At 41.0% G+C, this 17,312-nt stretch overlaps 1 protein-coding gene across 3 annotated transcripts in view; it reads right to left on the reverse strand.

Moving 5' to 3' along the window:
• LOC120019607 (eukaryotic translation initiation factor 5-like) overlaps window positions 1-16,661 on the reverse strand; it is a 34,774-nt gene extending 18,113 nt beyond the window's left edge. Inside the window, exons 1-7 of one of the 3 annotated variants that reach the window (XM_038962948.1) lie at window positions 16,608-16,661; window positions 16,153-16,371; window positions 15,031-15,310; window positions 14,367-14,448; window positions 13,664-13,836; window positions 4,587-4,698; window positions 3,811-3,926 (exon numbers count right to left, since the gene is read on the reverse strand). In XM_038962948.1, coding sequence (XP_038818876.1) covers window positions 3,811-3,926; window positions 4,587-4,698; window positions 13,664-13,836; window positions 14,367-14,448; window positions 15,031-15,102 — 555 coding nt within the window. In that variant the 5' untranslated portion in view covers window positions 15,103-15,310; window positions 16,153-16,371; window positions 16,608-16,661. Of the gene's footprint in view, window positions 1-3,810; window positions 3,927-4,586; window positions 4,699-13,663; window positions 13,837-14,366; window positions 14,449-15,030; window positions 15,311-16,115; window positions 16,372-16,607 lie in introns of all 3 variants that reach the window. The other 2 variants (XM_038962949.1, XM_038962950.1) reach the window with 2 other exon arrangements.
• Between the last annotated feature and the right edge of the window lie 651 nt (window positions 16,662-17,312).

Below are 17,312 nucleotides of genomic sequence, written 5' to 3' on the forward strand. Positions count from 1 at the left end.
ATCTTACAGAATTTCCACGTGGGCGAGGATATTGGAAATTTAATCAAAGTCTACTAGATGATAAATTGTTTAGAACTAGGACAGAAGATTTTATAACTGACTTTTTCAGACATAACATAGGTACAGCAGATCCCCTTATTGTATGGGACACTTTTAAGTGTGCCTTTAGAGGCCATGCAATTCAGTACTCATCTATAAAACAAAGGGAATTTAGATCAAAAGAGTCCATATTAACAAAGGAAATTGAAGGACTAACAGTACAGTTAGATAACAATAAAAACGGTACCATAGAGGCACAGAATAAGTTAGAGGAAAAACAAAAAGAAATGGAGGAACTTATTCAAGAAAGATCCAGTGTAATATATTATAAAAATAAAGCGAACTGGATGGAATATGGGGAAAAATGCACCAAATTCTTTTTCAATCTTCAATATAGAAATGCTACCAAAAAAAATGTATTAAAACTTGTTACAAATGATGGAGTCACGCATGATTCACCAAATGATATTTTGAAAGAGGAAGTAAAGTACTTTAAGAATATGTTTTCGTTTCAGGCTCCTCCATCTCCACTAACTGAAACTAATTGTATGGATTTTTTTCCTATTAATAATGTAAAATTAACATCTGTACAGAAAGACTCATGTGAAGGCCAAATTACAGAGGAGGAACTGCTTGATGCAATTGGGGCCTTTAAGGATGGGAAAACTCCAGGGCTGGATGGCATACCAGTGGAAGTATACAAAACTTTTTTTGATATACTCAAAGGACCATTATTAGCTTGTTTTAACCACTCCTATATAAATGGTAGATTATCAGACACGCAACAAGAAGGTCTGATATCGTTATTACTGAAACAGGACCCAAGTGGTATATATAAAGATCCAGTCCAATTAAAAAATTGGAGACCTCTTACACTTCAGTGTTGTGATGCAAAAATCCTAGCAAAATGCTTGGCGCATAGAATAAAAAAAGTTTTGTCAGATATTATTCATCCTAATCAGACAGGTTTTTTACATGGACGATACATTGGAGATAATATAAGGCAAGTACTGGAAACAATAGAACACTATGAAATATCGGGGACACCAGGTCTGGTTTTCATAGCTGATTTTGAAAAGGCTTTTGATAAAGTACGACTGGAGTTTATATATAAATGCCTAGAATATTTCAATTTTGGGGAATCTCTTATAAAATGGGTTAAAATTATGTATAGTAACCCTAGGTGTAAAATAGTAAATAATGGCTACATCTCAGAAAGTTTTAAACTATCTAGAGGAGTAAAACAAGGTTGTCCACTATCGGCATATCTATTTATTATTGCCATCGAAATGTTAGCTGTTAAAATTAGATCAAACATTAATATTAATGGATTAGAAATCCGTGGCTTAAAAACTAAGGTGTCATTGTACGCTGATGATTCATGTTTTCTTTTAAAACCACAACTAGAGTCTCTCCACGGCCTCATAGGAGGATCTAGATACCTTTGCTATCCTCTCTGGATTAAAACCAAATTATGATAAATGTACCATATTACGTATTGGATCACTAAAAAAATACACATTTTATATTGCCATGTAGTTTACCAATTAAATGGTCTGACGGAGATGTGGACATACTCGGTATAAAAATCCCAAAAGAAAGAAATGATCTCACTCCAATAAATTTTTATAGAAAGTTAGCAAAAATAGATAAGATCTTGCTACCATGGAAAGGAAAATACTTGTCTATTTGTGGAAAAATCACCCTGATTAACTCTTTAGTCATATCACAGTTTACCTATTTGCTTATGGTTTTGCCTACACCTAGTGACCTGCTTTTTAAATTATATGAACAAAAAATATTCCATTTTATTTGGAACGGCAAGCCAGATAAAATTAAAAGGGCCTATTTATATAACGAATATGAATTCGGAGGGCAGAAATTATTAAATATTAAAGCATTAGACCTCTCACTAAAGGCATCAGTCATACAAAAGTTATACTTAAATCCAAACTGGTTCTCTAGTAAATTGGTACGAATGTCTCATCCTATGTTCAAGAAGGGCCTTTTTCCCTTTATTCAGATTATACCTGCTCACTTTCGGTTGTTTGAAAAGGAAATAATCTCCAAAATATCCTTATTTTTTAAACAAGCCTTAGAAAGTTGGTTGCAATTTCAGTTTAATCCACCTGAAAGGACGGAACAAATAGTACAACAAATATTGTGGTTAAATTCAAATATAGTAATTGATAAAAAAAAACTGTATTTATCGAAGAAATGTTTAAAAAAGGTATAATTTTTGTGAATGATATCATAAATAGGACTGGTGGAGTTATGTCACACATGCAGCTAACACAGACATATGGAAATGTCTGCTCTACCCAAAATTACAACCAATTAATTGCAGCATTACCACAAAAATGGAAGAGGCAAGTAGAAGGGGAAAAAAATAAGGAACTTGTATGTCGGCCCTGTATTAAAGAACATAAATGGTTAAAGAAAAGTGTGATAAATAAAAACATATACCAATTTCATTTAAGGACCAAAAAACTGACAGCTGTGCCATATAAATTGCAAAATAGTTGGGAAGAGATTTTCGATGTACCCATTCCATGGCACATGGTTTATGAATTGATACGCAAAACAACGCCGGATTCAAAACTTCGAATTTTTCAATTTAAATTACTGTACAAAATTCTTGCAACTAATAGAATGTTATATATATGGGGTATACAATCTTCCCAGCTCTGCAGATTCTGTTGTGAGGAGGCAGAGTCATTAGATCATTTATTTTGGTATTGTCCATATGTAGCTCGTTTTTGGTCACAGGTCCAGGAATGGCTGAAGAATTGCAACATTTGCCTAGAACTAACGCTACAGATAGCAATACTGGGGGATTTGAAAAGCCATAGTCAATCAATCAATAATATAATAATTATTTTAGCAAAAATGTTTATTTTTAATTTACAATCTGTAGAAGCTATGAGAATAGGAAGGTTCAAATCTTTTGTGAAGCATCACAGCACAGTTGAAAAATATATGGCAAATAAAAATCCGAAATGGATGATGTTGGAAGATAGATGGGAAGGGTTGAGTGGAACTGAAGGGTGGGACTAATAACAAGATAAACAATGTAGGGCATACGGGATCTGTGAAATGTGTATAGGTGCGGAGCTTTTGTGAAATAGCACAGTTACAAGTGGAAATAAAATTGGATGGACAACAGAAATAGAGGAAGGACTAAGAACAAACAAGAGAGAACTATTATAAAGTAGTCTGTGTCTGTAAAATAGGTATAAGATGTATAAATTGAAGGTAAAAGCAGAAGTGTTTATTAGTTTACTCCAATTGGGGGAGCGGTGGTAGGGTTGCGGGGAATAATAATAAAGGTATATTCTTTAAAAAAGTATGTATGTCTATATAGGTATGTGTATGTATATATGTATATATGTATGCATGCGTGTATGGATATATATATTTACCCCAAAAAATATGGGGGATTGGAAATGATGCAGACAATTACATTGGAAGCAACATTCTTTCCGCAATATTAAGCTGATCCACCCCAAAAAAATAAAAACAAATTAAAAAAAAACAAAAAAAAACAATTAAACATGGTGGATTAAATAAATAGTTATCAGATTAATGAAAGTAAAGCCACGACAATGTCAACGGTTAGGCAACTAGGCCTTGCAAGACAAGTCTCCAGGTCAAGGTCTGTCAAGCGCAACCTTCACGCCAGTCAAGCTAAAATCGAGCGCACCTGAAGTTTACAACAACGTATTTGACCGAGGTCTGGCTGGCACTGGGAGATGAAGTGCTTGTACTCACCACAGCATCAGGGGCGTCTATGTCATTGTGGTTCGCGGCTTCGCCATCACTGGAGCTGTTCTCCTTGTCCTTCTTCTTGCTCTTCTTCTCCTTCTTCTTGGCAGACCCAGTGTCCTCTGTTTGCAGACAGCGAGATGACGGCAGTCAGGATAGAAGCTATTATTACAATCTGTCCTCCAATCCTTGTGTTTCTCAGACATTTACCCAGCAGGAGAAGCAGTGTTTTTTTAGTGTAGTAAATTCAATACACCCAGGGAGCCTTCAATGATTTCTGGCAGTGTTAAAAACCACTGGGAGAGCAGATGACACAGCAGATGCTGCCCTCAGAATACTCCAATGCTCACTGCTGCTCATCTTTGACAATGACTCATGTAAATTCACCCTGCACATTGACACCCTTAACAACCCACTTAACGTGACTCAAATAATGCCTTTATGTTGCTTGTGTCTAGCAACATAAAAGAATGGCTGTGTTCACGTGTGCATTAAAATGAAGGCTAGTGTGTCTGGGGTTCTCTTTAAACCAAGGCCACATTGAACAACCTCAGACTGAACAAACCTGTACAGTATATTCAGAAATTTCCTGACTTTGCAAGACAACAGTAGCATATTAAATGAATGGAATTTCCAGAATGTCCATGCTAGGAAAGCAGTTTTCCTGAAAGAAATAAAAGGCTTCTGTCCAGCTACATTTGAACACATACTTTACAATTCCCTGCTTTTCTCAGGCATTCCCAGAGCATGCATAAACCCTGTTTGTTCCTGGTCTGGCGCACCTGGTGGATTCCTGAGGATGAACGTGCAGAGCTTGTGTCGTGTGTCCAGCATGCCCCTGTAGCCGCAGGCCTTGCAGGAGTTCCCAATGGTTTGTTTCTTGGCGTTGATGTGCTGGAGGACAGTGATATATAAAAATTACAATAACATTTTCAGTACAGCCTTAGGGCTAAAGCCTAAGTTATACCCTTTGCAGTAGGCAAAGGAAGAACTACAATAAGATATGCAAAATGGCAATCCTGTGTAGTTGCGTCACAAAAGTACGCAGACGTGTGCAGCCCCAAAATTATAAAAACACAAGTATGCAGGATTGCCATTTTGAGTAGCTAAATTGCATTCTTGCAGCTATAAAAATGCTTTTGTGACCATCAATTCTGTTTAATTTCATCTCCTAAACATAATGGTGCATCATTACGGGCCAGCTGCACGGACCTAGATTAAGCACAGGCCAGGACTAAAAAGTAGACTCAACCGAGTCTTGGCTTAATCTACATGTAACAAAAATATTAAAAAGGTGTTGGTCCCATATTTGATGAGCTGAAATAGGAAGATCCCAGAAATGTTCCATACACACAAAAGCTTACTTCTCAAATTGGTTTACATCCCCATTAGTGAGCAATTCTCCTTTGCCACAATAACCCATCCACCAGACAGGTGTGGCATATCAAGAAGATGATTAAACTGCATGATCATTCAGGGCCCGAAATGAACACCCGCCACTTGCAAGTACATTTTGGCTAGTAAGAGGTCCATTTCACCAGCCACATTAGCAGATGGTCAGGGCTCCAGAGTGCGAGCATTTCACTCATATTTGTGAATAAAAAAAGTCCAGTATGATCATATATATAGTAAAATAATTGCTGCAGTAGCTGTTTTCAAAGTATTTCTGCCATTTTGTTTCATAGCTGGTAAATTATAAGCACAAAGTCAAAAATCTATGAATTATATAAAATCGCCTATCCCACCTGAGCTACAACACTGCCTGGCTGGGGGTTGTGCGCACTTGAAGAGCAGAGTAAAATATACATTTTTTGAAGCACAGGCATAAAAGTTAATCTTTACTTTAAACAAAAGTTGCTAACACTACTTGACACCCAGTGTCAAAACACATTATGACGCTGTCACAACCTGTCAATACTGTCATGACATTTAGTTAGACCTGTTGTGACTTCAGTTACCTGATGTGGAATAGAGTTTCATGTAGTCATGGCTCTATGTAGTACTGTGCACCTCCCATTGTCTGTTCTGGACTTGGGAATTGTGAAGAGACCTCCGGTGGCATGTCTTGTGGGGTATGCATGGGTGTCCGAGCTGTGCGCTAGTAGTTTAAACAAACATCTCAGTATATTCAGCTTGTCAACACCCCTTACAAAAACAAGTAATGAAGTCAAATCTCTCTTCCACTAAGCCATGAGAGATTTGACATGCATGTCATTAATGTTAGCTCTCCGTGTACTTTCAAGGGCCAGCCATGCTACCCTGTTCAGAGCCAACTGCAATTTTCCCAAGTCCCTCTTTGTGTCACCTGACGACATGATTGAACAGCAGTCCAGGTGAGACAAAACCAGGGCCTGTAGGACCTGCCTTGTTGATAGTGTTAAGGCAGAGCAGTGCTTTATTATGGACAGACTTCTCCCCATCTTAGCTACTGTGGTATCAATGTTTTGACCATGACAGTTTTACAATCCAGGGTTACTCCATGCAGTTTAGTCACCTCAACTTGCTCAATTTCCACATCATTCATTACGAGATGTAGTTGAGGTTTAGGGTTTAGTGAATTATTTGTCACAATGCTTTTGGAAATATTTAGGACCAATTTATTGCTTGCTACCCATTCCCGAAACTAAAACTGCAGCTCTTAAGTGTTGCAATCATTTCAGTCACGGTAGTAGCTGATGTGTATAGTGTTGAGTCATCCGCATACATACACACACACACACACACACTGGCCTTACTCCAAGCCAGTGGCATATCGTTAGTAAAGATTGTAAAAAGCAAGGGGCCTAAACAGCTACCCTGGGGAATTCCTGCTTCTACCTGGATTATGTTTGAGAGGCTTCCAATAAAGAACACCCTCTGTGTCGATGGTGTAATGCCATAACGTTTTTCCAGCAGCAGACTATGATCAAAAATGTCAAAAGCTGCACTGAAGTCTAACAAGACAAACCCCACAATCTGTTTATCAATTTCTCTTAGACAATCAGTCATTTGTATAAGTGCCGTGCTTGTTGAGTGTCCTTCCCTATGAGTGTGGAAAGTCTGTTGTCAATTTGTTTACTATGAAATAGTATTGTATCTAGTCAAACACAATTCTTTCTAGAAGTTTACTAAGGGTTGGTATCAGGCAGATTGGTTGGCTATTTGAGCCAGTTACGGGGGCTTTACTATTCTTGGGTAGTGGAATGACTAGCTTCCCTCCAGGTCTGAGGTCACACTTTCTAGTAGACTTAGATTGAAGATGTGGCAATATCATTAGCTATTATCCTCAGTAATTTTCCATCTAGATTGTCAGACCCCGGTGGCTTGTCATTGTTGAAATAATTTTTTCACCTCTTCCACTTCACAGAATTACAATCGTCTTTCATAATTTGGTCAGATAAACGCTAACACCACAGCCAAGTATGTTGCGGGCATGTCATCCATAAGTTTGCTTATCGTGCCAATGAAAACATCTTTAAATTAGTTGGCAATATCAGTGGGTTTTGTGATAAATGAGCCACCTGGATTCAATGAATGATGGAACCAAGTTGGCTTCCCCCCCCCTCAAAATATCATTTAAGGTGCTCCAAAGCTTTTTACTAATCATTCTTTATAGTATAGTTTTTTTATTTAGTTTAGTAACATTTCTTAAATTTGCAGTACTTTTCAATTCATCATCAATCCAAGGGGATTTAACAGTTTAGTCATTTTCATAATGGGTTCGTGCTTATTAGTAACTGGAATAAGCAATTTCATGAAATGTCAGGCACAGCATCTAGTTGCTCATCAAGACACACACCCAACATGCATCTACCACAATGCTCTGTTGCCGATGAAGGAGCAGATTGCAGAAGCAGGACAAGGACCCTCTGATAAGGTAATGTACAGTGCAGTCAGAATATATTCAGACCCCTTGACTTTCTCCACATTACAGCATTATTCTAAAATGTATTAAAAAAAAGTTGCCTCAATCTACATACAATAACAAAGCAAAAACAGGTTTAGAAATGTTTGCGAATTAAATAAAACAAACACATTTACATACAGTACCAGTTGGACACCTACTCATTCAAGGATTTCTTTATTTTGACTATTTTCTCCATTGGAGAATAATAGTGAAGACATCAAAACTATAAAGTAACATACTGAATCATGTAGTAACCCCCAAAAAAGTGTTAACCAAAATACTTTAAAGTAGTCACCTCTAATGCATTTCAATTAACAGGTGAGCCTTGTCAAAAAGAGAATGTGGAATTTCTTTCCTCCTTAATGCATTGAGCCAATCAGTTGTGTCGTGACCAGGTAGGTGTGGTAAACAGATAGCCCTACTTGGTAAAAGACCAAGTCCATATTATGGCAAGAACAGCTCAAATAAGCAAAGAGAAATGACAGACCATCATTACTTTAAGACATGAAGGTCAGTCAACAAGGAAAATTAAGAACTTTTAAAGTCTCAAGTGCAATCGCAAAAACCATCAAGCACTACGATGAAACTGGCTCTGATGAGGACCGCCACAGGAAAGGAAGACCCAGAGTTACCTCTGCTACAGAGGATAAGTTCATTAGAGTTGCCAGCCTCAAATTGCAGCCCATATAAATGCTTCAGAGTTCAAGTAACAGACATCTCAACAACTGTTCAGAGACTGCATGAAATCAGGCCTTCATGGTTAAATTGCTGCTGCTGCAAAAAACACTACTTAAGGATGCCAATAAGCTGAAACACACGCAACAGACATTAGACCAGTGGAAATCTGTCCCTTTGTGGTTGGAATAAAATTTCAAATTTGGACTCAGACCAGTGTCTTTGTGAGATGCAGAGTAGGTGAACGGATGATATCCGCATGAGTGGTTCCCACCGTGAAGCATGGAGGTAGTGCGGGGGGGGGGTGCTTTGCTGTTGACACTATCTGTGATTTATTTAGATTTGAAGGCACAATTAACCACCATGGCTACCACAGCATTCTGCAGCGACACACCATCCCATCTGGTTTGGGCTTAGTGGGTCTATCATTTGTTTATCCACAGGACAATGACCCAACACACCTCCAGGCTGTGTAAGGGCTATTTGACCAAGGAGAGTGATGGAGAGCTGCATCAATGACCTGGCCGCCACAATCACCCTACCTCAACCCAATTGAGATGGTTTGGGATGAATTAGATCGCAGAATGAACAAACAAAAAAAGCCAACAAGTGCTCAGCATCTGTGGGAACTCCTTCAAGGCTGTTGGAAAAGCATTCCAGGTGAAGATGGTTGAGAAAATGCAAAGCTATCAAGGAAAAGGATGGCTACTTCGAAGAATCTATTAGATAAAATATATTACATTTACATTTAAGTCATTTAGCAGACGCTCTTATCCAGAGCGACTTACAAATTGGGTTTGTTAGATTTTAGATTTGTTTCACACTTTGTTACTAAATGATTCCATGTGTTATTTTATAGTTTTGATGTCTTCACTATTATTCTACAATGTGGAAAATAGTAAAAATAAAGAAACCCTTGAATGAGTAGGTGTCTAAACTTGACTGTTACTGTAAGTATTCAGACTCCTTGCTATAAAAGACTCGAAATTGAGCTCAGGTGCATCCTGTTTCCATTGATAGAGATTTTATATATATATATATATATATATATATCTCTCTCAATCACAACTAGTGTAAATATGGGTCAGGAGAGTTAGGACCAGTGGAGCAGCGGTCTAAGGCACTGCATCTCAGTGCGAGAGGCATGACTATAGTACCTGGTTCGAATCCAGGCTCAAACACAACCAGCCGTGATTGGGAGTCCAATAGGGCGGCGCACAATTGGCCCTGCGTCGTCCAGGTTTGGCTGTCTTTGTAAATAAGAATTAGTTCTTAACTGACTTGCCCAGTTAAAAAGGTTAAAAAAATAAATGACATGTTATGACGCTAGTCAAAGTGTAACCCGAAAGTCATCGGCCCGATGAAGTGAGACTGTTCGGTTCACAAGCTAGGTTGTTTTGATGTTTGAGTTTCAACTGCTAGGGAGAAGACAACACTTCTATTAGTCAGACTCAACGCAAACATGACAAGTTGCATTACCACGATAAACTCCCGCACTTTGTGGCAGTTGAACATTTGTCTAAGTTAATTTGTTCAAAGACTCAAGTCACAATATATTTTTATAATATACACCACGTTATTTCTTACTCGTAATACACATGACCAGAAGTATTCGGAAACCTGCTCGAACATCTCATTCCAAAATCATTGTCATTAATAAGGAGTTGCCATGACAGCCTCCACTCTTCAGGGAAGGCTTTCCACTAGATATTGGAACATTGCTGTTGCCAAAGTTGGAAGCAAAGAATCTCATTGTAGGCTGTAGCGTTAAGATTCCCCTTAATTCGAACTAAGGGACCTAGCCTGAACCATGAAAAACAGCCCCAGACCATTATTCCTCCTCCACCAAAAATTGACCGTATGCTTTTGGGCAGATAGCGTTCTTCTTGCATCCACCAAATCCAGATTTGTACGTCGGACTGCCAGATGGTGAGCGTGATTCATCACTCCAGAGAACGTGTTTGCACTGCTCCAGTCCAATGGCGGCGAGCTTCACGCCACTCCAGCCAATGCTTGGCATTGCGTATCGTGATCTTAAGCTTGTGTGCGGCTGCTCAACAATGGAAACCCATTTCATGAAGCGCCAGATGAAAAGTTCTTGTTCGTACTTTGCATCCAGAGGATGTTTGGAACTCAGTGAGTGTCGCAACCAAGAACAAATGATTGAAGCGCTACGCACTCATCGATCCTGTTCTGTGAGCTTGTGGCCTTCCACTTCACGGCTGAGTCGTTGTTGCTCCTAGACGTCTCAACTTCACAATAACAGCACTTACAGTTGACTGGGGAAGCTCTAGCAGGGCAGAAATTGACAAACTCACTTGCTGGAAAGGTGGCATCCTATGACAGTGCCACATTGAAAGGCACTGAGCTCTTCAGTACAGGCCATTCTACTGCCAGTGTTTGTCTATGGAGATTGCATGGCTGTGTGCTCAATTTTACACAGTGTACATTTACTTTAGAAAAATCAAATATTTTTTTTGGGGGGGGTTGGATAAAACAGTATAAAATCAGGGGTGTCAAACACATACTAAGGAGGGCCTAGTGTCTGCAGGTTAAGATAACCAGGTGAGGGCAGTTCTTTACTAATTAGTGACCTTAATTCAGCAATCAAGTACAAGGGAGGAGCGAAACCGCGCAGACATTCGGCCCTCTGTGGAATGAGTTTGACATGTGGTATAAGTGGAGAAAGCCCCATTGAAAAATCACTTACATTTACGTGGTGCCACCCTAGGGTCATGACCTACTCAGAACTTTCATTATTACAATGTATTATTTTAATACCACCAGTCATAAATATATTTTTTCCATATCACCCACCCCATTAGTGGGTATTATGGTTGTGGAAGACATTTAGCCTAGGTAGGCTAAAACTTCACAAGCCTTAATTCATTAGATTATTGCTGACTGTTAGAAATGCAGTGTAATTGACCTTTACATTTTACAACAAAACTTAGAGAAAACAAAATCAAGATGTCGTAAATTCACCCATAAATATGAAAAATGATTTTTTTGGCCATATTGTCCAGCCTTACCTCTAACCCTGGCAATTTGACTGGTAAACTGTTGGTAAACAGCTGCCTGGTAATGTGATGCAATCATTTCCATGGTAATGTAAAATCTTCATTCAAATGATGTGGCCCATGCAATCAAATCAAATGTATTTATTTAGCCCTTCTTACATCAGCTGATATCGCAAAGTGCTGTACAGAAACCCCCCCCCCAAAAACCTCAAATCAAAGGTAAGTCAGTACCTGGTGTGGCCACCAGCTGCATTAAGTACGGCAGTGCATCTCACGGACTGCACCAGATTTGCCAGTTCTTGCTGTGAGATGTTACTCCACTCTTCCACCAAGGCACCTGCAAGTTCCCGGACATTTCTGGTGGGAATGGCCCTAGCCCTCACCCTCCGATCCAGCAGGTCCCAGATGTGCTCAATGAGATTGAGATCCGGGCTCTTCGCTGGCCATGGCAGAACACTGACATTCCTGTCTTACAGGAAATCACACAGAATGAGCAGTATGGCATTGTCATGCTGGAGGGTCATGTCAGGATGAGCCAGCAGGAAGGGTACCACATGAGGGAGGATGTCTTCCCTGTAACGCACAGCGTTGAGATTTCCTGCAATGACATGCTCAGTTCGATGATGCTGTGACACCGCCCCAGACCATGACGGACCCTCCACCTCGATCACGCGCCAGAGTACAGGCCTCGGTGTAATGCTCATTCCTTCGATGATAGAAAGCAAATCCGACCATCACCCCTGGTGAGACAAAACCGCGACTCGCCTAAGAGCACTTTTTGCCAGTCCTGTCTGGTCCAGCGATGGTGGTTTTGTGCCCATATGATGTCTGGTGAGGACCTGCCTTACAACAGGCCTACAAGCACTAAGTCCAGCCTCTCAGCCTATTGAGGACAGTCTGAGCACTGGAGGGATGGTGCGTTCCTGGTGTAACTCGGGCAGTTGTTGTCGTCATCCTGTACCTTTCCCACAGGCGTGATGTTCGGATGTACCGATCCTGTGTAGGTGTTGTTACACGGTCTGCCACTGTGAGGACAATCAGCTGTCCGTCCTGTCTCCCTGTAGCGGTGTCTTAGGCGTCTCACAGTATGGACATTGCAAATTATTGCCCTGGCCACATCTGCAGTCATCATGCCTCCTTGCAGCATGCCTAAGGCACATTCACACAGATGAGCAGGGACCCTGAGCATTATTCTTTTGGTGTTTTTCAGAGTCAGGAGAAAGATCTCTTTAGTGTCCTAAGTTTTCATAACTGTGACATTAATGAGCATGCAATACGGCTTTCGTCAGTACGAAATCCTTGTCGACCCACTGTGCTGTCAGACTTGGCATGCTCATGGGGCTGACGTCGCTGGCCCAAATGTGTACAGGTGCTTGACCAGTCGGCGAAAGCCAACATCAACCACGTCAGAACGGTTGATTGTTAAGGGCAATGAATTCCATCATCTTGGCATTAAGGGATTTCGCTTTTGAGTTGTCTCGCTGAAATTCTCTTACTCTTTCAAATGACTGCTCGATCCACACAGCACATTGTAGGCTAGGAATGCTGTGTTGAACGTGTAGCGCTATATTTTACGTGGTGTCATTACGTCAGCTTTGACATCGGTTTTGCAAATCAGCGTTAAACTAGACAAAAATCGGGACGATGCCGATGTGCTTACCGATACATTGTGCATCCCTAGACATAACACTTAACTAAACACAGTTTGGGCCGGCCCCAGTTATCCAATGAAAGCTGTGGAATGAGTCACTGTACACATTTCATTCCATCCAGTCATTTGTAACGGCACTGCCGCATAGATATTCATCAGCGAAAAACAGAATCCCCCTGGCTGCACGGACCGACGACAATGCTAACATTATTAGAATAGAAACCTGCCCTGTCAATGAAAACATGGCATAAACAGAGGAGTGGGGTATAGGGGTAGAGAGTTCACCCCTCCCTTCCTCACTGTACAGACAACACAGGCCAGAAGATGCCAAGCCCAGGAGACAAGGCTGTTTTGATGGAAAACTGCACTAATGCCAAATGGAACCTCAATCATGTGACCCTGCTGCTACAAACAGTGGATTTATTATTTAAAACGAAGGAGGCCGGTCGGTACTGGTTGGATATAGGAAACAAGTATTGTCAAAAGCCAAAATGGATTGATAGTGAAGAGCTGGCATTCCCACCCCTTTCAAGTGATAGCAGAGTGTGGGTCGGTTTTCAATTAGACCTTTTCCAGAATCTGACAAATGGTGGACGGGGGAAAGGAAAAGCTTTCCGGACTATTTACCAGGTCGGTTTCAGGATTGTCACACTCGGGACACAGAACAAACTTCCGGATGAATCCGTCCAGCATGTCCTGCAGCTTGTTTGCCTCGTGGGACCCATTGACGATGAAGCGGTCGTTTTTGGCATCAAACTGGGTCTGGGCACCCAACTCACAACCAAAAAATTTGGTGGGATCTGGACAGGGAGAACGAGAAAGACATACGTTTGAGTTTAGCGTTGTTTAAAGCCTTCCTATCCTCATCATAGGTTTTGGAGAGTGGGTTATATTTTCTTCTGATATTCATAGCCAATAGGCTCTTCACCTTTCCTAAAGATAAAGGGGGTCCACCACATCAAGATGATTCCTGCTCCCATGCCATCAGTGTTGTAGATCAGGCTATATGCCACAATCCAAAATGAATGCAAAAGCACCATATAATTTGATTCACTTTGAGCCCAATCTACACAACTAATGTGGACTCATCTTGTCAGACTACTTGAGGCCTGAAAACATCCAACAAACTATGATTTGAGTGTGAAGTCCCCTTTCATACTATCTTTACAGATGACTGGGCACAATGGAGAGGCCAGGGAAAGTGTGCAATTTACAAGTACTGACAAATATTCCAATCTGTTCACAATCACAACCTTGTGAAATGGATGCCAATTTAGTGGGTCAGACCAGTGCCCAACAGGCACTGAGCTGGGGAAGGGGGTATACTCACACGTGGGAGGCCTATTCAGAGACTTGGCAACGTCGGTCATGTTGACTATGACAGTCTTTATCCCATTCCCCTTGCCTTCCACCTGGAGGATAGGGGGGGGGGGGGGGGGGGGGGGACATCTTTCAAACTGTTTCACAGTGGTCACATTCTAACAGCGTAAATACCTTTCCACTCAATGTGCCAATTAAGTTGCTCCTCGTGTGCGAGACGAGCGCACAAAGGCAGACGGGGTTCACTTTCATTACAACATTTGAGTACAACATTTGAGAAAAACTACATTAAATCTAAGCATCTTTGAGTGGAAAGTATGTCTCGTAAAGTCTTTCAGAGGGAACATTTATTTCAGTGTTGTTTCAAGAACAAGGTTTCCCCTAGGGCTATACATGACCTTCCCTTGAGCAATTAAATGGATTGGTTAGGTCTCCACCATAGTGATTTCATTGCATTTCCGTGCTCAATAAGGAAGAGACAAGGGAATGAAGCTCTGTGACCATCGGGACATCCCTCGGCCCCCGACACTAGTTGAGCTCTGAACAAACCTTCATGACAACCACCGCACTGTTCAAGGTAAAGGTTCCCCATAACCACAGGTCTAGGATCAGATCCTGAGCCCCAAATATGAGGGGGATGACAGTGACTCCAGACCACCACAACCCGTACTCACCTTGGCGATTATACGGGGCATCTTGTAGCGGTAGAACTGGTCCAACACGCTGCGGTTGACGTTAACAGACATGATGGCTGGCCGCGGGCTTTATCAGTACGACAGGAAGATCTTGGACTGAAAATTTTTGGTATCCTCTGTCTGGCGAAGAGGGGATGACATAAACGACTGGAAGAGGGTTCGGGCTCGGACATGAAAAAGGTCTTGCCACTGAGGCTGCAAGCACCGCGCTTGTAGGCTAAGTTCCCCGCACACAGGTTCCAACAGCTGCGCAACAGCTCTGAGAAGAGAGGGGAAGACTTAAATCGATGGAAGGCATTACAGCAAAGAATGAATGTAGTATAAAGTATGATTGGACGTTGCTTTCTAGTGTCAGACTGGAACAAGACACGAGTCCCTAGGCCCTATGGGCTTCCCACACTTGCATACGGTCACTTATGTCACCTGCCAAACGGCAGTGCCCATGTATTTACATTTGTTGTATCCCATTATACGGGTTATTACAGAGTCATTACTTAATTTCTAAACTTGAGATGTACGAATAGTCCTAATTGTCAAATCAGACCAATTATCATTAAAGTCCCTTAGTAGGTTGACAGTCACCACAATGTACAAGATCACATTTGCAGAGTAATAACTAGTCCACATACAGTGGTGTAATATGGTCAGGTATGCCATTGCAGCTTCCTACCTATGTAACACTAAACATGTGGCAAATGCACATGAATTCCAGAAACATATGGCATATAAATAATCCAAAAGCACAGTGGACTAAAATAAATTAAGACAACCAGCACATGTTAATTGCACCATTGCTACGAATACATTCATTGTCAATATAGTTAACACATCACTATAAATCATCGCACATGTAATGTAGGTGATAAATGAGTAAGACCGAGAAGCACACCAGGCCTCAATTGTGCTGCAGAGTGCGTCATACAGTGAAGCAGTGCGCGGGGGGAGAAAGACGCCATCTTTGGTCCACATAGGAGGCGCATTCACTATACAAACAGGTTTGAAATAAATTAAATACGTACTGACACAGAGCAGTAGGGATTAAAGTATAAGTGAGGTTAAAATACCTTTCCCATCCGTCGCTCCTTTCGTCCGGGTACTCACCGTTTTCGCAAAACAAAGACATAAACACACCGCTGGTCGCCCAGGCAGAGAAGCAATAAAGTGTTGTGTGGATGAGCAGTAAGGTTGTAGTGGAGACCGAGCCGCACTGCAACGGTGCCGAAAGAGTAGTCCGACTTTACGATGGGAGGGGGGGGGGGGGGGGGGGGGGGGGGGGGTAGAGCCCACTAATAAAACTCGAGACGCCCAAAAATGGGGTATCTGTAACGAACAACAAACAAGTTACTATAACTTATAAAATGACAGCGAAAGCTGACATCTATCTGTACTGTGGTGATAATAGCTAGCATCGGCACATTAGCAACGAATATATATATAGAAAATAGTATTAACGTTAGCTACCTAAAAAGGATTCAAGTTGATTTGCTCTATTACGTTTGAATATTTGCTGATTAATACAAATTATATTTCTAGCTAGCCAACTTGCTTGGACTCACCCCCAGAACGCTCTCACATAGGTGCTTGCAACGCCACTATAATGTGCTGTCAATCTACACGAGCTCCGACACTATTCCCGCCCATTTTGACGACGTCATTAAATCAGCGATTTGAACGGGTCCTTAAAGTATGGAAACATGTTCTACTAAAATAGACCACATCCTGTCGTTTCCGATGGGAGGCAAGTGAGCCAAGTAGGCCTGGCTGGTTGCCTACTTGGCAGGCCAACCAATCAGAATTTGGGTTTAATACTTTTTATGGAAAAGTTTGATCTTACTGATATATGGAGAGAGAGGTTTCCTTCCAGACAATCCAGAATAGATTTTTGGCTTATATCCAAATGTATTGATAGTGAGTGTTACTACAAATATTTGTACTATTCCCCTCACAGGCCATAGAACCATTTACATTGATATCAAAATATTTACCCCTGATACTAACCTTGGTAGAGCATCCTACTGGAAGCTAAATAGCTCGTTATTAAATAATGATATAGTTAAGTTTGAGGTTAAAGATCTGCTTTCACACTTTTGGGAAAGGGCTTGTGAAGAAAAATATTTTTGCAAGAACTGGGAGCTCTTTAAATTTGAGGTGTCTAAATACCTTAGAAAATATGGTAGTAATCTTGCTAAGACCAGAAGAGCTGAGGAGAAAAAGGTGATCATTAACATAACTTCCCTTTCTCAGAGGTCCCCAGCCGGCCT

Source organism: Salvelinus namaycush, chromosome 24, assembly GCF_016432855.1.
Source record: "Salvelinus namaycush isolate Seneca chromosome 24, SaNama_1.0, whole genome shotgun sequence".
NCBI lineage: Eukaryota > Metazoa > Chordata > Actinopteri > Salmoniformes > Salmonidae > Salvelinus > Salvelinus namaycush.